The sequence below is a fragment of the Desmodus rotundus genome, chromosome 13, assembly GCF_022682495.2.
Source record: "Desmodus rotundus isolate HL8 chromosome 13, HLdesRot8A.1, whole genome shotgun sequence".
NCBI classification, from domain to species: Eukaryota; Metazoa; Chordata; class Mammalia; order Chiroptera; family Phyllostomidae; genus Desmodus; species Desmodus rotundus.
Window position 1 is genome coordinate 1,000,434 of NC_071399.1, and position 22,758 is coordinate 1,023,191.

The window sequence follows — 22,758 nt, forward strand, 5'->3', positions numbered from 1 at the left end:
TAAAAAATAAAGAAAAAGGAGATGGAAAAAAGACGTTGACAGTATGTTTTCTGCCCAAGGTGGTCAACTTAATTGGTAGAGCAGGGTGCCAATGAGGCCGTGAGCACGAGTCTCCAGGGGCCTGTTTGCTTCCATTTAACACCGTTGGGCAGGGGACAGCACCTGCCGCGTGTGGGGCGCAACAGTGAGAAGTAAAACCAGGGCGTCTGTCCTCTGCCCTCGGAGCCCGCAGCCCTCCATGACGGAGACAGAGCGGCACCGTGAAGGGCCCTTTGCGCTGCCCCAGCTGATTGGAAGGGCACAGACGCTCGCACCCACCGCACAGGCATGGGCCCCGGGAGGCAGTAGGAGTCCTGGGCAGAGCCAGGCGGGAGGGAGGACTCGTCCTTCCAGCAGCAGCTGGGTGGGTGGGGCGGGCAGAGGTGGTAAGGGTGCATTTGCGCACAGTGGAAGTCTGGGGGGAACCAGGGATTCTTTGTGAGCCCCCCAAGTTTGCTTCCCTGAGCTCTGCACCTCTTTCTCCAGCAGCCGGCCCCCCTCTGCAGCCGGGCTCTGAGAACCGAGGGCGGCTGCTGTGAGCGGGGCAGGTGTGTCAGGAGGGGACCCTGTCCCTGATCAGGAACACGACTCGGGACTGAAGTGAGCTAGGCAGAGCCCTGAGGCAGCAGGGCCGCTCGGAGGAGGGGGGACTTTCAGGACAGTGGCTCGCACACCTGCAGGACACCTGCGTTACCTGGGCCTGCCTCGGAGGTTCGTTACCTGGGCCCGCCTCGGAGGTTCGTGTGAATGCCGTGGAAGCAGGTGGGAAGCCCAGGTTCCAGGGAAATCAGGGAGGCCCCTGAATTCAGTCCCAGCATCTATTACGTGTGATAAAGAATCCTTTAAGGAATAGATCTCAGGATTCTATGGCTTGTGACTATACACACATCCATATAAACATGATATATAAGTGTGTGTAACTTAAGTGTATATGTTATATACACTTACATATTATACAAGGTGGGGTAAAGCATATACGTTTACAGTTGTTCGTACGGAAAGCAATACAGTGAGTAAAGAACACGAGAGTCGACTCTGTGTTTTGTGACTCACAACTGCAAACTTTCTTCCGCCCCCACTTGTACACACTTAGCAGAATCTGTAAGATACACAACAGCTACGTTGTGTCTAAAGAACCTGCAACGCCTGCTGTGTGGAGCAGGCGGCTGCTCATGCTCACAGATCCTGGGTACTGTCAGCCCCTGCTGTTCCCTCCTGCGGTCAGTTCGAGGGGGCCCGCCCCCACAGAGCACAGGAGACCCCGCGCCAGGTACAGGGCTGGAGGCCGGGCTGCAACCAGATCTGGGCTCTTCACATGGCCTTTGAGAAGTCCCCAAACCTCGGCCCCATTCAGGGGGTCCCGCATCACAGGTGTGAGCCTTTAGTCAGAATGAAGTTCTTAGCGTTGTACAGACTCCTTAGGTCGACAGGGCCTTGGGGGCCAGGAGGACCCAACTTCAAATCTCAGTGCCCATTTCTACAGCTCTGGTTGCTGACTCGGAGACAGTCGCATCTGCCTGTGCATAGCGTGGGTGCCCCCTAGCACGGGAAACAGACGCGTGGTGGGTGCTGAAGTCCCTCCCCCGTTGTGTTGCTACTGCAGCCCCATCCCTCACAAGCCGGCATCTGACTTTTTCTCACAATCTCTTCCTAAATCTCTGGCTCTAAGGAACATACTCTGTCTTTTAGGGCGTGGCCAATGGTGAAGAAAACTGTCCCCCGATTTATCTGAATTCAACCAAGACAGCTTTGCCTTTATCTACAATTTTTTGTGGCTAATGCTGAAGATAGTATTTAGACTATCTGTGGGGAAAAAAGATTTCCAAAGAAAGAAGAATAATGCTATAAATACAGTCAGATGAGGAAGAGTTTTCCAACTTAATAAAGTGAAGTCTTTTCAAATAAAAACAGCCCCCAATTACATGTAATTACAGTGCTAACTACAAATGAGTTTTATCCACTCATCCCAACAATGCTGGCCATTAGTTTGGATTCTATGTTAGGCATTTGTTTTGATTATAAGAATTTAGACAAAACGGAATTGCTTTTCATTAAAAAGCTTCAAAAAGACTTTAAACAATTGAGACTATCCTCGCTCTGCTTGAAACACCAGCATTTGTAGTGAGTTGATTACATGCTGGGCACGTTCCCGCGGCATTCCAGCTAAGGGTCACCAGGTAGCCTGACGTGGCCGCGACCTTCGGCTTCGGTGTGAACACGGACGGGTGCAGGCAGTCAGAACTCAGGTGCTGGTCTGGCACCTCTGCTGCCCAGGGCCACCACAGCGCCCCAAACTCCCAGGAGGAGCGATGCTGAGTCCTCACTTAGTAGCCATGAGTCAAACATCTGAATAGCATGCTTCTTTCTTCATATATTCTCTGTCCTTGTAACTCCAACAGTAACTTTTATTCTGCAGAGCGTCAGCTCCCGTGTCGAGGGCACCCCTTCTCAAAGGGGGGCCCCCAGACCCTGTCAGGGGGTGACATTTCTCTATCGATGCTGAGAGGTTACATGCTCTTCCCTGCGAGTCGCCACTTGCACTGATGGTGTAAACTCAATGGGGAGTGAAGCTGACGTGACCTCACACAGCCACGGTAATTAGTGCCACGCTCTGGCATGAGGAGAAAGGAAAAGGAAAAACCAGCCTTGCTTCAACTCCTCGACTGAGCAGAATAAATTATTAATTTTAGTAAATCTTGACCCTTGAGTATAGAATATATCTTTGATGCACATTAAAACCATGTGTCCAAATCGTGAATGGTTTGCTGAATTCACTGTTTTGTTTTCATGGAACACCTTTTTTATTTGAAGAACTACAGATAAGCTATCATTGTTTAGAATCAGATATTTGTCAGATATGCTAAACAATGAGCAGATGACCCTTTTTATTAGAGAAACATAATGGAAAAAATGTGTAGCCCATGGTAAAATTCAAGTTGTCTAATAAAAATTAGAACTTTTGAAAATCCGTGACCGCCATCAGGAGGTGGACCGAGTTGTGACCTTTAAAGTGTTGTCTGAGATGCTGTAAGTGACATCAACAAATGTGACATTGCTGAGAGAGTATTTTAAAACGTAAGAACATTAGAAAGAACTCATAACTCAACAAATCATTATTTGCCAGTGACCCCTGCATAATGGCACAAAAACCAAGCATGTGTAAAGCATGATTCAAGACGGGAGCTAGATCGACCTATTTCAGTGTAAGGAAGTATGGAATGTTTATTGTTATTATTTCATGTTCTGCACTGTGGGTAACACTTACGAAAATATCATTTGCCAATTTTTATGGTAGTGTTGAATAAGAAGAAGCATAATTATTTGGAAAGGTCATTAAAGTATTCACTCCTTTGTCAGCAGTATGTGAGGGCAGAATATTTTTGAAAAATATTTTAACAAAAAAAATGCAGTACAACACATTGAGTGAAAAAGCAAATATAAGAGTCCAGCTGTCCTATTACCATAGTAACAGTAATCAAAAAGAAAGCTGGAGAGCCTGTGCTCATACAGGCAAAGTTGGTTTCAGAGCAAAGAATATTGTAAGAATAAAAAGCGTCACTTTATAGTATCAAAGAGAGGAATTTTTTTTAAAGACACAACATTAAACATGCACAGACCTAACAACATAGCAAAATCCATGAATCAAAAACCGATAAAACCGCAACGAGGAAGCGACAAATCCACCATTGTTGTAGGAGATTCCCTAGACCTCTCTCAAAAACAGAGTAAGTGGCAAGAAAACCAGTAAGAACGTTACACACTTGAGTAACTCTTTCACCCACTGGGCCCAGTGGACATTTGTGCAACTCGCCACCCAAATAAGACATATATTCTTTGCCAGGCACATGGAATGTTTGTCAAAATAAAGAATTTCTAGGCCAGAAAACAATTGTCAATACATTCCAAAGGATTGAAGTAATATAAAATACACTCTCTGAGCACAAAGATCCTTGGAAAATCCCTGGATATTTGGAAACTGTTAAGTAACCCATGGATCAAAGAAGTAACCACAGGAAAAAATAGGATGTATTGTGAACTGCAAGAGAAGGAAAACATAAAACTTACGGAATTCTTAGAGTGAAATTTATATCACTGGAAATCCACACCAGAAAAGTAAAAAGGACTTAAATTACAGCTTCAGTCTTAAGAGATAAGAAAAAGAAGAGCAAATAAATCGCACAGTAATCAGAAGAAAGAAAATAAGGAAAGACCAGAGCTGAAATCAATGCGATTCAAGTAAAACCAACAGGAAAGACCAGGGAAACCAAATGGGTGATGGCTTGTTTGTTTGATTGATTGCTTGCTTGTTTGAGAAGATCAGTTCATCGACATTCTCTAGCCAGATGATCAAGTAAAAGAGAAAACAGAAATTACCAATATCAGGAATCAGAACTGTGATATTGTTGATGATTTGAAGGGAGAAGAGAAAATTATGAACAGCTTTATGCCCATACACTGGACAGCTTAAAGCCGAAAAACTTCGTGAAATATGCAAACTGTCCAAGCTCACTCAAGTAGAGATGCATTACCTGAGTAGGCCTGTAAGTAGCAACGAAGGTGAGTTTGTAGTTAAAAAACGTTTTCATGAGAAACTTTAATTCCCGATGGCTTCACTGATTAATTTCCAAAAGTTTCAAGGAAGAAATATTACTGATTCTATACAAACTCTCCTGGGCTATTCAGAAGCGAGAGCACTTCCCAATTAACTTTACAAGACCAGCACGACTCTGACAGCAAAATCAGATGAAGTCGCTAGAGGGAAAGTCGCTAGGCCAAAATCTTCTATGAACATGTATGCAAACAATCTAAAAAAAATCAAATTAAATCCAACAGTATGTAAAAAAAAATGCATCAAAACCAAATAAATTTTACCCAAGGATGCAAAGTCAAAAAACCTATGTAATTCCTATTAGCAAAGTAGATGAACAAAAAGATCATATCAATTTATGTAGGTAAGCTTTTGGCAAAATTTTATTTCCATTTCTGATTTAAAACTTTCAACAAACTAAAGATAAAAGGGTACGCTCTCACCCTGATTGCAGGAATGTATGAAAAATTGAAAACTAGTGTCACTCTTAAGGATGACAACTAGGATGTTTCCCACCTAAGGTCAGGAATAAGGCGGGGATGTCTTGCCGTTTCTGTTCAGCCCTGTAATAGTGGGCCCTGGCCAGCGTCCTCAGGCACGGAAAGTAAATAAAGGACATTCAGATAGGAAAGATAAAAATAAAACTGCCTTTATTTGCACCTGACAGTATCATCCAGGGAGAAAATCTTTTGGAATTTACATCCTTCTTTCATCTCTAAAATACCACTATTTTCTATCAATTTTTAGCTCACCTCATAGGCTAGCCTCTCGACACATACCTTTTTTTGTTTCTCTGTCTAAAAATGGTGAGCTTATAGGAAGGGAAAAAAATGCATTTCTTATTCTCCTTTACTCTGATTGTGAAGCCTTCTCCTAATTTGAGTCCCCATCTTGAGTTATTTGGAAAACGGCTAAGCTCCGTGAGCTGACGAAAGCAATGCGGAAATCCACAGAGACAGCACTGCCCCACGGCCACGTTAATAATGGAATAACTGGAAGTCAGTCTCTGGTTCATCGTGAGCCTTGCGAACAGGATCATAACGTTTCCTGAAATAAAACTGTCACATCCCTCATTACGGAAGTTTATCTCATGAAATAATTACGAAGCCGTGGTTACATTTTTGCCCCATCTATTTCTCTGGAATGTTTATCTGCACGTCGAGGTAAATGTTTAATAACGGTGAAAGGCGCTCTGGAGCACCTGGAAACCCTCAGGGCGGGTTTGAAGTTCTGAGCACGATGCACAACAGTTGGGGGTCGTGTCTTTCGGCCAATGGGACAAGAGGTTTGCACACGACACGCTCAGATTTCCTGTGTGTAGGGAAGCAGCACGACCACCCGATCGTGCCTTCGTCTCCTACCTGAAGTCGGACCCTGCTCTTCTCCCGTACTCTGGGGTCCCAGGGTCTGGACACATGTCGGAGACCAAAGCGACGCCCCCTTGACTCACTGCAACATAACAGAGAAAAACATCATCACAATTCTGCGTCGTTGCCGGGGAAAGACCCGGAGAACACGTGTATATGAGGCAGGCTCGGTCCTTAAAATATTGTGACTTAAAATGTGATTTAAGAATTAAGCCAGTTTAGCTGCATTCAAACACACCTTCGTTCTTATCCCTGAGAAACAAAGACTCCTTATCCCATGAAAGGATATCAGTATTCTTGGTGGGAACCCTTCTTCTATGGAAGAGGTCAAAATCGGTTTAAGAAAACCGTATCTGCTCATGGCGATCGACTTTATGACAGGTTACAAATAATAGGGTGATAGGAAGAGGAAGCTGCCTGGTGAAAATATCTAAGTTTATACAGAAGAAAGACCTCATTCTCTCCCTGTGGATGAGTTGCTGATGTTAATCATCTGTGAAGCCCAAGACAAGAGAGATTTTACAGAAAATGACCTGTTCTATTTTGAACCTCAGACACGTTCCTCTTGGAGCTAAAAGCGGTGCCGGTTTCCTTGTACAGAGGTGCTTATTTATCTCCTGAATCTGGTCCACCAAGAGCCACTCCTCCTGATGGCCTGGTGTCCGGTCCCCGAGCCATTTGTCAGAGGCTCATCTGCCATTCAGATGGAGCGGCTGCCACGGCCACACTCATTGTCCCACGCCATTTGTCCACTCCAGATGAGAACGGAGTGAAGAAAACGTGGTCTCAGCCAGCACACAGAGACATGTTCCCGGGGGCGCTGTCCGACCTCGCTGCACAGGGTGGAGTCAGGAGCCCAAAGCCGAGCGAGTTATTGGACAGACAGACAGAACTGCCTCGGCTCCACATCATTTAAAACTCATCCAGCACATTGGGTGGTGGCATCAGCCGGGTACAAGAGTGGGAATCTCACACCCTCAGGCTGCGGTTCGAACGTCAAGTTAAGGACTACAGATGAAAATAACTGTGCAGAGCCCTGGAGGACTGCTCACAGGTTCAGGGCAGCCAAGCAAGTGCCCCGTGAGGCAAGTCCACATTCACAAAGGTAGGGAATGTCACGGATTTCTTACTAGTCTGTGGGTCACACCTTCCTCGATATGTCACAGTGCAGCTGGGAGGAGGTGGCCTACCCCTGGTTTTCTTCCTGGGGGACGTAGGAGCTAAGTGGACCTCATCTGCCAGGCTCCAGCCTGCCCGTGGGCTGCCTGAGGGGCCGGTTTCTGTGCTCACAGGGGCAGCTGAAGCCGTGGGTGCCAAGGCGGATCCAGCTGCGTTTAAAATGTGCACAGGGACTGTGGCCACGGGTATCCCTGGGGCAAGACACGGCAGGCAGAGGACTAGAACAGACACCTCAGACCCAGGCGGGAGGAGGCAGAGTGAGGCCTTGTGGGAGATGAAGATGTTTCAGAGCAACTGGAGGGGGGACAGGAGCACACACCCAGACCCGGCAGGAGGCGTGCCCAGAAAAGCCTGAGCAGAGCTTCAGTCTCTGTCTGTCTCAGGTTGACCCCAGCCTCGGGGACCCACTACTTAGTGGGGGCCCTCCATGCCCCTCTGCAGAGACGGGGAGGGGCCGCTGTGCCTCCCTGATGCCCCATCTGTAGGACCTGTCACAAGGCATACCAGGAAATAAGAAAGCGTAGCCTAGCCAAAGACCAAAATTAACCTGCAGGAGCCGTCCCTGAAGAGACACACGCATTGGACCTGCAACACAAGGGTTTGAAACCACTCTCTCAGAAATGAGTTCGAGGCCATCAGAGCTGAACGCTCTCAAAATCTGAGGAAAGGTACAGATTTATAAACCCGAGGAGCTCAACAACTCCCAGCAGGAAAACCCAGAGACCCACAATTGGATATGAAATCAAGGACAAGGGCATGGGACCTCGAAGGCAGAAAGAGAAAAGAAAGAGAAACAAGAGATTCCCAGTAAAACCGTCAGTGGGATTCTCAGCAGGAACCTCGGGGGTCACGAGGCAGGGGAGTGAAATCCCGAATTGCTGAAAGAAAAACGCTGTCAACTGAGAGTTCTGTATCTGACAAAACGGTCCTTCAGAAATGAGAGAAAACACATCACTGTAGACAAACGAAAGCTTAGGGATTTCATCGCTATTTTACCTACCCTGTACGAAATACTACAGGGAACTCTACGGATTGAAAGGAAAGAACACTCGATAGTAACTCAAAACCGTGTGAAAATACAACACTTAAAAATAAACACAGACAGAAATACAGGAAAGCACTATTTCGTAAACTTGATTTGCAACTGCACGTGGCTTGTGTCCTGCCGGATGTAAAGACAACTGCAGAGGAACCATCATACAGCTATGTTGACAGTTCACAGGGTCGTGACAGGTGTATTTGTGACGAAAGTAGCACGAACTGCTGGGAAGGCTGCAAAGAAGAGTGTTTTTGTATGTGTGATCCCCATGGCAACCATGAAGAACACGTCTACAGACCACACACAGGCAGAAACGAGGAGAATAACCATGTGTGGCTGCAAAACCCCGGCCAACACAGAGGGAGTCAGTGGGGGTGGACGTGAGCAACAAGTAGCTGTAAGACGTGCAGAAAACACGCGGTAAATGCCAAGTGCTGCTTTCCTATCTGTCATCTCTTTAAGTGTCCTCGGAAGCCACTCTCTGTATGGGCTGCATCGTGCCCCTCCCAAACTCCTATGTTGACGCCCCACCCCTCGGCGCCCCAGAATCTGGCTGCTGTTGGGGGGTGGGCTCTTTGAAGAAGTAATTAAATTAAAATGAGGTCGTTAGAACGGGTCCTAATGCAATGACTGGTGTCCTTACAAGGACAGAAGATGACACCGGGGAAGACGGCCGTCCCCAAGCCAAGCAGGGAGGCCTGCGAAGGGCCAATCCTGCCAAGGCCAAGCTCTTGAACTTCCAGCCTGCAGGACCGTGAAGAAATGAGTTCCTGCGGTTTAACTGCCCAGGCTGCTGTAGTTTCGCAGCAGCGTTACCAGACTGATACACGCCCCAGTTGAAAGACGCTGATTGGCAGAATGGATCTTTAAAAAAGAAACAGGATACAACTGCATGCACAGCCGCGTGCTGTTTATAAAAGACTCACTTTATTCAGATCGAGCGGCACAAAAGGGCCGAAAGGGAAGAGCAGCAAGTTCACAGAGCCGGGGAGCCGCACGGTGGCTGCCAGAACTGGGGGCGAAGCTGGGACTTCCTGTTCACAGGTACAGAGACGCAGCAGGGATGTTAGAAATATTCTGGAGGAGATGCTGGTGCTGGATTCACCGTCGCGTGAATGTATTTGATGCCACAGAACCGGACGTTTCTAATGGCTACCGTGGTAATTGTTTGCTACGTGCCTCTTACTCTGTGCGTGTATCCCAGCAAGTCCTGCGTCTGTAACCGCCCCTCGACCCCGCTTCCTTCCATCCGACAATTCTGCAGCGTTTTCCTCCGGCCCCATGGTTTCAGGCGATGCCATTTACCAGGCAGTAGGAAGTGGTCTCCTAATGTCTCCAAAATTCATCTAAACAGATCCCAGTTTTAATTACTTGACTCCCGATGCAGGTGTGACTCCCACCCTGCTTTCTTTGCCATCGTCAGTCAGACGTTCCCTGTAGCCTGCCAGCAAGGTGGTTACCGCTGTGCGAAGGGAGACGGTGGTGGCGTGAGGACTGGCCGCCCTGTGCGCATCCCCAGCACCTACGACAGCACACTTCCCACCGCCCAACCCGCTGTCGCAAACGGGTCCAAAACGCACCGTGAAGCCTTACACTCGTCTGCCTCCACTACCCTTTTCTAGTTTTCAAGCGGCGAACAGCCGTCAAAAGAAATGAGAGAAACCGGAAGTATCCATCCAAGTCTGATGAAAATACTCTGGATCTTGGAAAGATAATGTCAAAGTGGCTTGTTTATCAAAGAGAGGGCGCTTGCCGGAATTCTGTGGGAACACAGGACGCATCAGACAAGGCTGAGGGGCTGGCAGATGGCGGGGAGGAGAGGGGATGCAAAAAATGCCACAGACACAGACACTAGTGTGGCAACTGCCGGAGGGGCAGGGGCTGGGGGAGGTGGGGGGGTCCGGCCTGGGCCCACGGTGACGGAAGGGGACTGGACTTGGGGTGGTGAACACAACATAACATACAGATGATGTGTATGGAATGTACACCCGAAACCTATATGCTTGTACTAACCAATGTCACCCCAATGCACTCAATACACTGTTTTAAAATGTGGCTGATTTTCTGAAACAGAGACGGGCTTTCAACGGGAGGATGACAGAAAAAAATGCAGCGACAAACACGTACGAGTAAACAGTGAGCCCCGTAACCCCCAGCCCCCCTTCCATCCGGCTGGGGAGCGGCTGGTCTCCCTGGGAGCTGAAGCTGCAGGGTTGGGGGGGCTCGGGGAGGTCAACCTGTGCTAAGTGGGGTCCCCAGCACCCCAGAGAAACATGGCACAGAAGAGAAATTACTGATTTTAATATCGCTTTATCTCTAACTTTGTTGAATGGTAGCTTTTTAAATCTCAGAAGACACATGCCATAGATGTTAATAAATATATTAAACTCTAGTCACAACCCTGGAGCCCAAACTCAGCCCTGGAACGATTCGGTGGGCAGACCCGTTAGCCGTCAGGGACTGATGCCAACCCAAGACGTAAAGTCACGCCGGGGACAAGCTGATGCACGTCAGCCGTAAGGGGCTCTGAAGTAGGGTTGAAAACGGACACATTGTAGTTTGCGTATATATTTAAATGGCTTTTTCAAAGTGTGTTGGCTCACAATATCTCTTTAGATGTTCCCAGGATTCGTGCCAGGTGTGTAGGGCAGGGAGGGACATGCGTCTCCCGTCAAATCCTCCTGTCCTCTGGGGACACTTCTCGTGAGTGGCGGTGAAAACCCCACGTGAATTTATTTGGAGCGAACCCTGCATCTGGACGCGAGCTCTAGCGGGGGACGTAACCAGTGCAAAGGTCGGGCGCTGGCTCCTGTACGGCTCTGTGATTGCATTTCCCCTCCCTTCTGCTTTCCTCCACATTTGCTCTCTAGCTCTCTACACTGCAGTAATGCAGTAAACATACATCTACCACACAAAACGTGTGCTGATCGACTGTTTAAGTTACCGGTAAGGCTTTCAGGCAACGGTAGGCTGTTAGCCATTATGGTTGTGAGGGTCAAAGTTCACACAGGATTTCGACTGGGTGGGGTCTGTGCCCCTCACCCCCTGCACTGTTCCAAGGCCAACTCTATGTCTACGACAAAGGAAATTACAGAAAAACAAATTAGGGGATACAGGTTTCTATTAGTAAAATAATCAGAAATGGTTAAAAATGAAGTACAAGGAAGGCTTTATTTATTGATTTTAGAGAGAGGGAGAGAGAGAGATTCCACCTCTTTATTCATCCACCGGTTGATTCTGTATGTACCCTAAGTAGGGAGACATTATGCGGTAAAGCACTTTGTAAATTAAAGTGAGGCTTTAAAAATATATATATATTTTTTCATTTCCTAATAATAAAACTTATTTTATAATGGAAACAACATTGAACATCAAAAAGTGAAGGAGAAAAGCGTGTCTTCCCAATCAGACATGTATGTGGGAGCCATGGGTTCCAACCAGGAAGCTTCAGTTCAAACCCCATTGGGGGCCAGCTCTGCCTGAAAAGAATAGATGGACTGACCCCCCCACATGCCGCTGGGAGCCACTGCTAAGCACAGAGCTCCGCACTGGCTTCACTGTTAAACCTTGGTGTAGGATGCCATTTTCTTGAGTTAAAATTTAGTTTATAGCTTCGGAATAAAGACTCCAACGTAAGCACCATTTAAATAAACATGCTTTTTAGTGAGGCTGCTCCTGTGATTTATTATTGCGTATTTTTATTGTTGATAATGAATTGGGGGGGACTTAAAGATGTGTTTTGGCTGGATCAGTTTTGGGAGCAGTTCCGATCACCTCGAACGTTCAGAGTGGTGGCATGTTTGCTGCTGCATGGGAGTGCAGAAGGGTGTCACACAGCAGCTGTCTGGTTGAAACCCTCAGCAGCAACACTTACCACTGACCTTAGCAGACGGACGCCCCGCTGGGCGTGTGGGCCGGGGAAGCTGGAAGCTGCAGAGCGCCCTGCTGTACTCGGTTTGAAAGAAGTCAACTCTGATATTTGCTCCTTCCGCATTTAACAGACTTGCATTTCTATTTTTTGTTGTTGTTGTTTTTTAAAAGATTTCATTTATTTATTTTTAGACAGAGGGAAAGGGAGGGAGAAAGAGAGGGAGAGAAAGATCAATGTGTGGTTACCTCTTGTGCGCCCCCTACTGGGGACCTTGCCTGCAACCCAGACCTGTGCCCTGACTGGGGATCGAACTGTCGACCCTTTGGTTCACAGGCCGGCGCTCAGTCCACTGAGCCGCACCAGCCAGGGCCAGACTTGTATTTCGTTGCTGAAATGAAAAGCAGTCTAGTTTTCACCGCGTTTCCTCTGTTAGATGTGCACAGAGACTCTATTTCAGCAGGGCTGACTCCTATCCACACTCCTCCCTCCTCGAACTCCAACACCGTAATGAAAAACTGGCTTCAACAACGTTTGCTTTTGTAGCGACACCCTTTTTGTTTGGTTTGTTTTTAGCTGTCGTGGGATTATTTTGATTTAGAGCATCACCTGGGGAATTCCTACACGCATAACAGAATTCTTGCTACTTCTCTGTTTCTGCGGAGGGTTTGCACAGCCTGGGGCAGTGGCTGGGTTTGATCCCGGAACGGTGAGCAAATATTTACAAATGCACAGAAACAGGCGGAACACGAGTTGTGGACATTTGAGCGACGGATTCTTATTAACTGGCGACCCAAGGGTCCTGAACAAACCGTATTCACAGAAATAAGTTGTCAGAAGCGCATTGTTTTGCCCTGAGTTGTTTTGGGTCTCAGATTAACCATCCCCAGGAAACAAGTGGCTGGGTTCAGACCATGCAGACCCCCGGGGAGGGAGGGACGAGGGTGGGGTACTCCGGGCACCTTTGATGGGGCTCTCTTTGCTCCCGGCATAGACTTTGGGCAGGGGGCCTGTTCCAGGAAGGGGGCTGTCACCACAGATAACTGTCACTTAACATGAACCAGGTGTGACAGACAAGGAGGACCCCAGCAAGGCCCATGGGTCCTGTGGTTAATGGTGGCCCAGTGGACACTAACTGACCAAACAATGGCTTCTCCGTCTGTCTCCCTGTGAATGGCCCTCCTGCCCTTTGACCTCCCAAAGCCTAGCCCCCTTTCTCCTGGCACCAGGCTTCACAGGAGCCTTCACCGCCCAGGCCCGGGGTGTCCTCGGGCTCTTGTGCTTAGGGAACTCTGGGTGCTCATAATATTTTCTGCTGTTACTCGGTCTTGGTTGATTTGATTATTAGCCCAGCCAGAAGGACTCGGAAGGCGGGCGGAAACCTTGTTTTTCCGCCTGCCCCCACGCTGACATATTCTCACTACTACCTGCGGGGCTGTTAGGGTCCAGGTAAACTTAAATACACCGAATGCTCTCACTGTTCAGCCTTTTCTTCCCTGGAACATTCCTCTTCTGAACTGTTTTTCTGCCAGAGAGAAAAACAAGTAGGTTCCTTCTGAGGCGATCGTATTAGTAATTATCCTTCTGAAGCCCAATCACCACGGCGGCAAATGCTCGAAGAGGGAGCATTTTCTTTGTGTGCCTTCAAATTACACGGAGATGGGTGCTGTGCACACGAAATGGGAAATAAGAACGTGCCGCTCCGAAGCCCGCATAACGACCCCCACACAAACAACGGCGCTCCAGTTTTTCCAAGGGCCCGGAGCCACGGCCTCCTGCTGGGGGCCCGGGTCCACAGAGGCAGCGCGGCCGGCGTCACCTGGGGAGGAGGCTGCCCAGACGTCTCACAGCCTGGCACTCACTTTGGGGTCTATCTGTGCAAATGTAAGGCCTCTGCACCTAGGACTCATGAATAGTTTTGAGGGTCAACTCAGAGATAACTCACAAGACACCTAATTATGCACGGTCTCTATCCGCCCAGCCAGCATTGGGCCGGACCAACTTCTACCACTTTGCAAAGGTCGGAACTGTCCGGCCAGTAACTTTCGCGTATGGTTTAAAAAACTGGAAGAATCTCACAGGCAACGCATAATATAACCGATTTCAGGAAAATACATACACACACGCACTAAGTGTTTTATATTTATATTTAAATAACATATTTAAATATTTTATTTTAAAGATAACTCATATTTAAATTGTAAAACCTTACTTGTCAATTCTTAGATTTAAAAAGTAGGAAATATTGAGTAGTAAATACCTACAGATAGTTTCTTTCTCATAGAGTTTATAAGTGATTTCAGAATCTTATATGTAGGTACATTCTGATACAGTAACTGTAAGTGATATCAACACGTGGAATACACTTTATATATTTGTCACTATGTATGTTACACGTGTATTCGTACATTATTAAATGACTTAAAATTTACATTAAATAACTACAAATTCTACGGAATATTTATTAATAACTATACATTTGCTGATATGAAATAGTTTTAATATTAATAAATTCATATTGTTTTATATAAATGTATTGTCTATCATATATATTTTTATAATATATTATACAACTTGTATTAGTATTTGTTTAATAAGAGAATGTTTAAACATTCTGGAAAAGGCAACACTTTGGAGACAGTAAAAAGGGTGAGATGCCAGGTTTTATGCATAAAAATGTTGATTATTAATCACTTGAGATTTCTTTTAAAAATAGCTAATAAAAATGACCGCAACTGGCTGCAGGGCTGGGGGAAGGGATGGAAGGGCAGCGCCCGGCGGGTGGAAGGTCAGCGAGTGCTCTGTGTGCGGCCATCAGGGTAGACGCGTGTTACTGTCCGTTTGTCGGAACCTGCAGAATGGCAGAGCCCAGAGTGACCCCGATGGGAACTGTGGACTCAGGGGGCCCCGTCGGGTCAGTGCAGTTCATCCTCGGTACCAACGTCCCACCGGGCAGGGGCTGTCAGTAACAAGGGGGGCTGTGCTCGTGTGAGGACAAGAAGTACACGGGACTCCGTACCTTCCTCCCAGTGCCCTCGCAAACCGCTCTGAAAAATGATCTTTAAATAAATAGAATACCCTAAATAAATAGAAATAAAATACCCCTGGAAGAAAAGGGAGGAAGAAAAGACGGAAGAAGGGAATACTCACAAGGGAAAGAGGAAATGGGAGAGGAGGAAGGGGTGGATGAGGAGTGGACCTCTAACCTTTGCTCGAAGTGCTTGAAATTCTTGGGGAATCGACGGACCGCACCTTCGGGAGGAGTTGGGGCAAAGCCTGAGAAGCCCAGGGTCAGAGAGGACGTGGGGTTACGGAGCACAGGCAAATCTGCTCATTCAGGGGAAGGGCTTGTACTTGCGCTCTGGGACCCCCAGTCGGGTCCGAGGCAAAGGACGGACAGTAAAGTTGCTTTCGGGGTGGGGTTCTGATTGAGTCGCCGGTCTTGCTTCTTTCTCATTGTTCCTTCCCTGTGAACACCCACCCGCCACTCACACAGGCCCCCTCACTACACGTGTGTGAGTGTTGTTATGCGTGGTCATAGTGGGAAACTGGAGGTACAGCCCGTGTAGTCAAATATATTATTTTGAAATATTTTGCTTGAATTTTAAAGTATGCATCTATTTTTTTGTGGTTTTAACACTACCTTCCATAAGAGTACATTCAGCCTACATTTCCCTGTCTCCTTACAAAACTGAACTGCAGCTGCCGGCGAAAAGATAGCATTCGGGCTCCTGGGGGTGGGACACAATTTTGACAAGGAAGGAAAAGAAGCAGGGATGCCAAGATAAAGAGGGAAATCAGGTATTAGTAGAGGATATATACGCCGGCTTAAATAGAAGGCATATGTCAGAAAAATCACAGAAATTTAGCGGTGGAAAAAAATTACATAACACAGCCGAAGTTCTGTATGTTTCAGTCCCGGGGAATGAAGTCCAGAAAGGCATGGTGAGTGGGGAGCTGGGGGGGAGCCGGGGGGTGTCGGGCTGCGGGGCGCTGGGCCACACGTGGCTCCCCTCCCTGAGCCCCTGCTGCTGACGTGGAGCGGCCACCGTGCTCCATCACTGGGGAGATGTAATGACGGTGCACGCAGTATGCCAGCATTGCTCCACAAAGAGAATGTTACCACGAGTATTTGTTCCTCGCCTGTTCCTCCTGCAAACACCTTGAGCTGAACGATTTCGGCTGTGTTTCCTTTCGGCTGCAGTATTCCGCGAGCCTGCGTCTGTGACTCCCATCCTCAGGGGAGTCCCGTGGGGGGCGGTCAGAACACCCGTGTTGACTTCAGCAGAGGGTGCAGAGCTGGAAAATGCCCATGCCGGGCGCAGACAGAGGGCAGGTGAAAGGGTCTGATACTGGCAGCAACACACACTTCTCACGAAGAGGAAGAGAAAGCGCGCCTGCATCGTGCACGCAAAGGCTGGGACTCCTAATGTTAGAACTGTCATCCCGAACCACGGGGTCTAGCGCACGGTAATGCAAATAAGCTGCAGGCAAGCACGTCTTTCCCCTCAGAAGTAGCGGGCGGGAGATTTTGTTTTCACAGTTTTGTAAGTGGTTTCCTAAAGCGCTGTTGTGCGGTAGTTCAAAGCTGGCAAGAGGTGTTAACATATTTCTTCAACAGACCATGCATTTGCATGCAGAAGAAGCAAACAATCCCAACATCGTTTTCCTGATGGGTTAGAATAGTGAGAACCACCATGGAAATAACAGCTGAAAACAGAAATGGCCCCGTAATGGTGGCCACTTTGGCCTCCTTTCTGCCCCACGTGGGCTGATGCCCAGGACGGGTGGCTAGGGGTTTGGTCTTGGTTGGGGGGGAGTGTTAACAAGAAGACCTTCCCAAACAATAACCACCCAAATGACACGTCTGCTCCCAACTGGAACAGGTGACAGGAGCAAAGGACAGAACACTGTCAGAGAACAAAATGGGGCCAGTGTGGGGGTCCGGGCGGGCGTCTGCAGGGACATGCCACATCAGTGGGAACCTAAAGGGCAAGCGAACCAAAGGGCACAGCGAGCAGAGTGACCGTCTTGGTAAACAGCAGAGCCAGGCTCCCCGGGGAGGAGAGAGATTGGAGCCCTCCAACAACCTCCGAAAAGGGGGGCCAGGGCGCCCACCACACTGCAGCTGAGAGGAAGGAAAAGCCAAGTGGGAAACCTCTGGAGATGCTCCGAGGAGAAGGCCCAGTTTGTGTCAAACAGGTCCCTGTACCCACCTCCCGGGTGGCTGGACAAGGGCCAACGCAGAGGGGGACAGAGGCGGCGGGAAGGTTCAGAGCCCAAACCCAGGGCAGTGGCTTGGATAGGTGTGGAGGCCGGGTGAGGGAGAGCAATGGACGGCCGCATTGCATGGGGGAGAGAGTGGGAAGCCTTTTGTGACTGGTTTGGTCCTAACAGCTGAGGAACAGGGTGCCCCTGTTGGCAGCAGCCGACACAGGGCACTCTCAGTCCCTGGTGGGGATACGCAAGGAGAGCAGATCAGACCGGAAGGCAAGCACCTGCCTTCAACCTGCTACACGGCAGGTGCATCCGTAGGCAGCCAGGGTGACATGCCAGCTGCTCTGGGGATGTGTCTGGATAGGGAGCCCTGATCTAGTACAGAGGCACGGGACTCGCTATCAGACTGGTGATGCTTAAAATCATGGGATGTCGATGTGATCTAGAGTGAGCGTCACTGTCCTGTCCTTGAACGACCCGAGTACACTTCTGGGCTTGTGCTGTCCTTGTGCCTGAAATGCCGTTCTGCCTCATCTTCCTACCACTGCCCTTGTCTCAGCACATGGAGACCGATGTCACCTCCCAGAGAACCTTCCGGGACACCCTGAGTAAGAGAACCACCTCTCCGCACCCTGGTCCTGGTGCAGCTCTGTATTATTTTCCTCTGACCTGAAGACTCAGGTCAGCGTGCTGGCTGGTTCCTGTCCTCGGTGGGAACCCCTCCATCCCTGACCCCTGAAACAGCGTGGGATGCTCGGTCTCTCTGACTCCATCCTGTTCTCACCTGCCCGTTCCCCTTGACCTTCAGGCTAACCGGGTGTGCTTAGTTTTTGCGAATGCACATGCTAATCATTCATCACAAGAATTCTGCTTGGGGCTTGAGCTCTACAAAAGCAGCGCTCTGTATTATTTAACACCTTCGGAAATTATGTTAGTTATTTATTTGGGACTCTTTGCACATAAGGTAAGCCCCTTGGTCAACAGACTTCCCTGTGTTGTTCAGTCTTCCACACGGGGGCCGGCACACAGTAGGAGAACAATATAGATTACTGGCAGCTGGTGTGAGAAACAGCGGAAGCCCACCCACAGCTGAGTCTGGAGCAGCTAGAACATTTTGAGGTCAAGGTAGGCAGGTAAAAGCACAAAGCCAGTGGGAAGAAACAGGCAGGGAGGCAGTGTGCCATGCCAGGCGACCAAGATAAGAGAAGTTTTCAAGATGTAAAAAGTCGTGAGCAGCTTGAAAAAATGCTAAGAAGCCGAGTAAACAGATTAAAATGTAGCCCTTCATTTGGCGATGTAGGAGATCACTGGCGGTTTTAGCAAGTTGGATCGAGGTTGAATAATGAGAGATTGGAGCCCTCCAGTGCGGGCAGTGCATTTAATTGCTCACGGAGAACGTTCCGGGTAGAGCTCTTGAGTGAATAAAGCACGTATCTCAAAGGATTTATTTTGAAGTGAATCAGGACTTTTCTGCCTTTGGCACTAACAAGTAAACAAGTGACCGGAAATACTTAAACCATCTTTAAAGCTGGAATTTTCCCAGCTCCAAAGACAGCCCGGCTTTATCCCTGGTGACAGCAGGACATGTCCCGAGATGGGGCTTTCCCTGCACTTCCGATGGGCAGCCCGGTAGTGATGCAGATTCTATAACCTTGGGAAAATTATTTCCTATTCAGTTTGGCATTGTTTTTGTGATAATCAGGAGGAAATTTAGCCAGCTTTTTAAAAAACAGTAAAAAAGCAAAAAGATGCTGCAAGATCAAAATACTTAGGCAATGGTTGAAAAAGACTGGAATTTCTAGTATTGGCTTTTAAGTGTGTGGTGGAATAGACATTTTATTATGGAAACAGGAAGACTCAGGTCAGCCATGCTGGCTGGGGCGTCCGTTCCGGTCCTGTCTTAGGTGGGAACCCCTCCGTCCCTGACCCCTGAAGCCGAGTGGGATGCTCAGCCTCTCTGACTCCATCCTGTTCCCGCCTGCCCCGTCCCCTTGGCCTTCAGGCTAACAGGGTGTGCCTAGTTTTTGCGAATGCACATGCTAATCATTCATCACAGGAATTCTGCTTGGGGCATGAGTTCTACAAAAACAACCTCTCCCGTTTTCTCTTAAGGACGTAAAAGACCCCTGAACTCTGGGGCATTTTCTTAAGATGGATTTGAGGAACCAGTTGGGGACCCACCTTCTCTCGGTGGGTGCGCTTGACACCCTCTTGATGAATAAACCTTCCCTTACTCCACACTGTCGTTTTAATTTTTGGTATTTAAAGTGTCAAGCACGGGGACGTCGGACCTGTCACATCCCCTCTCCCCCTGTACCCTCACACTGAGTCATTAAACCAAAACTAGACTATTCTGGGGGTATTTTCATCTTTTTAAAAATAGTATTTATTTATTTATTTTTAGAGAGAGGGGAAAGGAGGGAGAGAGAGAGAGGGAGAGAAACATCAATGCACGGTTGCCTCTTGAGTGCCCCCTACTGGGGGCTTGGCCTGCAACCCAGGCATGTGTCCTGATTGGGAATTGAACCGGTGACCCTTTGGTTCGTAGGCTGGAACTCAGTCCACTGAGCCACACCAGCCAGGGCTACTTTCACCTTAACAAGACGTGATTTTTTCACGAGAGAAGTGCCCAAAGCTTCTAGATACGGCTCAGTTAAACCGCAGTGACACAATCTTAGTTCATGATGGGCAGCAGAGGGGGTCAGCACAAGGATCGATTTGGGATCTACTGGAATTCCTTTGGGAAACAGCTCATTAAAATGACTGTACCTCCCACGATTCCCTTCAATGATGTTTCAACCTGGCAACGACTTCAGTTAAGCATGCGGCCCCACCAATGTCCGGGTCCCGTCTCAGCCTCGTGTTTGATCTGTTCCCCGCCCATCCTCGTGCACTTCCCCTTTCCAGGGGCCCAGGCGGTGTTGTGTGACGTCACTGTGTGTGACATCACTGCTTTAGAGAGGGCGTCACCGTTAGTCACCCTGCCTCCAGAAGAAGGCGCTCAGAGGAGTCAGAGGAGGACCGTGACCAAAGGACGCGAGGGCTTTAGGAGCCGGGATGACCGTCTCAGAAGCACATGCTCCACTTGGAAAAGCACAGGCTTGCGCACAGGCGCTCGAGAGCCGGTGCGCCCAAAGCTGAGAGCCGCCGTCCCTGCGTGAGCGGGCGCCCTGTCCTCTGGTGCTTTCCGCCGAAACTGCGCCCTCTGCTCATCTTCTTAACGGTAGATGACACGCTTTCCCCCCATTCTCCCTCCAACTGTCTATCACCGCAGAGAGTGCAGACTGACAAATCCTGGAGGGTAGCCTGTGGTGGACACTCCTTTCTCATGAAACTCAAACAAAACACAGTATGAACCATCTAAGTTATAGTGACAGTGGAAACCACCACCTAGGGCAGTGACCTGCAGCCCGGACGCCCGCCCGGAGGTGGTGGGAGAGACTCAGCACCGCACTGAGTGAGAGGGGCCCTTGGACCTGGCCGGGAGGCTCAGTTGGTTACGGCGTCACCCTGATATACCAGGGTTGTGGGTTCAAGCCCTGGGCTGGGCACATACAGGAACCAACCCATGAGTGCAGACAGAGGTGGGACAAAAAACTGACGTCTCTCTCTCTCTCTCTCTCCTTCCCTCCCGCCCTCCCTTGCTGTCTCTCTAAAATCAGTAAATTAAAAAAGTACAGGTGCCGTGAGGAAAGGCACATTTTCCTTCCGACGGAGCAGTCTGGGAAGCAGGTGAGGCTGGACAGTGGGCGGATGCTTCTCCCCCGTGTGACACAGTTCAATCTGCCGTGTCAGCCCAAGCCTGTTCGCGAGGAGGGCAGACGCGATTACATGGAAGCAAAGCGCAGTGGAGAACTGCACCTTACCGGTTTCAGTTTTTACCCCTAAAAGCCGTTCTAGTTTAGAAAAGGCGTACTGATAGCTCCTAATTTAAAAAGTATAAAAGCACATACTTTCCACACTTAAGATGTAAAAGTGTTCTGTATATCAATCTGAAAACATTCAATTACCCTTAAATGTTTTTAAAAAATTGTCATGAAAAACATTTGCTTCTCTTCCTATAATCGCGTGTAGAAGCAGCTCACAGGAAGACACACTCCGTGGTGGGCTTTCTTGTCCCGACCCCCCACGCTGCTCTTGAACTCTGAGCCCCGGGGACACGGTTGCAGTGGCAGGGGGCCCCGCCAGGGTGAGCAGTAATTACAGAGGAGACACCGGTACCTCCCTTCGGAGATGCTTCTGGAAAGTTGTAAGACCCTACAGGATTTTCAGGAGCAAAAGAATCATGTGCACTCTGGGCCTAGAAAGAACGTTTCTCTCTAGACTAGAAAGTCAACAGACCCGAAAAAGCCTCGTGATCGGTAAAAGGGGACGGTGGCCATGATGGGAGCCCAGGACGCATCGCCCTCGGGGGGGGGGGGGGGGGGGGGCGGGGGGCGGGCAGTGGGGGAGGGGCTCAGCCCGCAGGAGTCTCGTGTTGATAATTTTTTTAAGTGGTCAGTATTCAATGCTCAGTGTCAATTGCGGTTGGCCAGAGTTGTCCGTATGTGTGAAGGAAGAGAGAATCAGGGCAATTACATGCAAAACAGGCTTCGCCCAATGTAGGCCGTCTTCTTAAATTCCCCGTTTTACCTTCCTGTGCCTGCAGGTTTCCGCGTGTGAACAGTGGCCTTACTAGCCGCTGCTGATCAGCCGCCCCGCCCCAAGGATGCCTGAGGGGCGTCTGGATCCCTTTACGGCCGAAGGCGCTCAGACGGGCTGACTCTCGGAAAGCGCACACAGAACACGGAATGGATAATCACTTCACTGGAGCAAATTGCCTCTTTCAGAATTCCATTTGGTGTCTTCTGTGTGACTCATCAATCCCGATGCAGATCCCGGGGAGAGAGTGTTACAATTACGGCCCTCTAGCACAGACGGAGGGACAGTGGCTGCTAACAATAGAGTCCCAGCCTCCCAGCTGGGCACTTTAGTCTCTCCCTCCCGTCAGGGGCCGGAGGCCGGAGAAACACCCACGGACTGGCTGCTTAGTCATCCAGCGGCCTGCGCGGCTGTGTTCTCACCCTCTGGGATGTGAGGCAGGGTTAGGTCACGCGGGGGAGGTCATTTTTCCGTACAAATACAAGGAGCCCAGAATGGGGAGAATGTCTTTGACTCTGTGATTTGTCCTTGTGTTGTAAAATGCCTTTTGTCCCACTCAGCTGTCTGTCACGGGGTTCCTGAGAGAACACTGGGGCTCCTACCCCCCGCAGGACCCGAAGTCTACCTTCAACTAGGTCAGTGGGAGCCGGGCTGGGGAGCGACTGTGGGCTACCCTGAGACTCTGAGGTCGGGTCCTGCCAGCTGTCCCCGGCCAGCTCTCCCTGCACTCCCGGTCGTCACCCTGCTCTGGGCAGAGCCAGCCTCGGTCAGGTGGGAGTATGGCAGAGACGCCGCGGGTAACCTGGTTCACCGGAGTGGG

General features: G+C 49.1%; 1 protein-coding gene across 1 annotated transcript in view; it reads right to left on the minus strand.

The window, feature by feature from the left end:
• Nucleotides 1-22,758, minus strand: part of CSMD1 (CUB and Sushi multiple domains 1) — a 1,050,215-nt gene that overhangs the window by 242,775 nt on the left and 784,682 nt on the right. Inside the window, exon 8 of the mRNA XM_053916503.2 lies at nucleotides 5,989-6,076. Within this exon, the coding sequence (XP_053772478.1) occupies nucleotides 5,989-6,076 (88 nt within the window). The remainder of the gene's footprint in view (nucleotides 1-5,988; nucleotides 6,077-22,758) is intronic.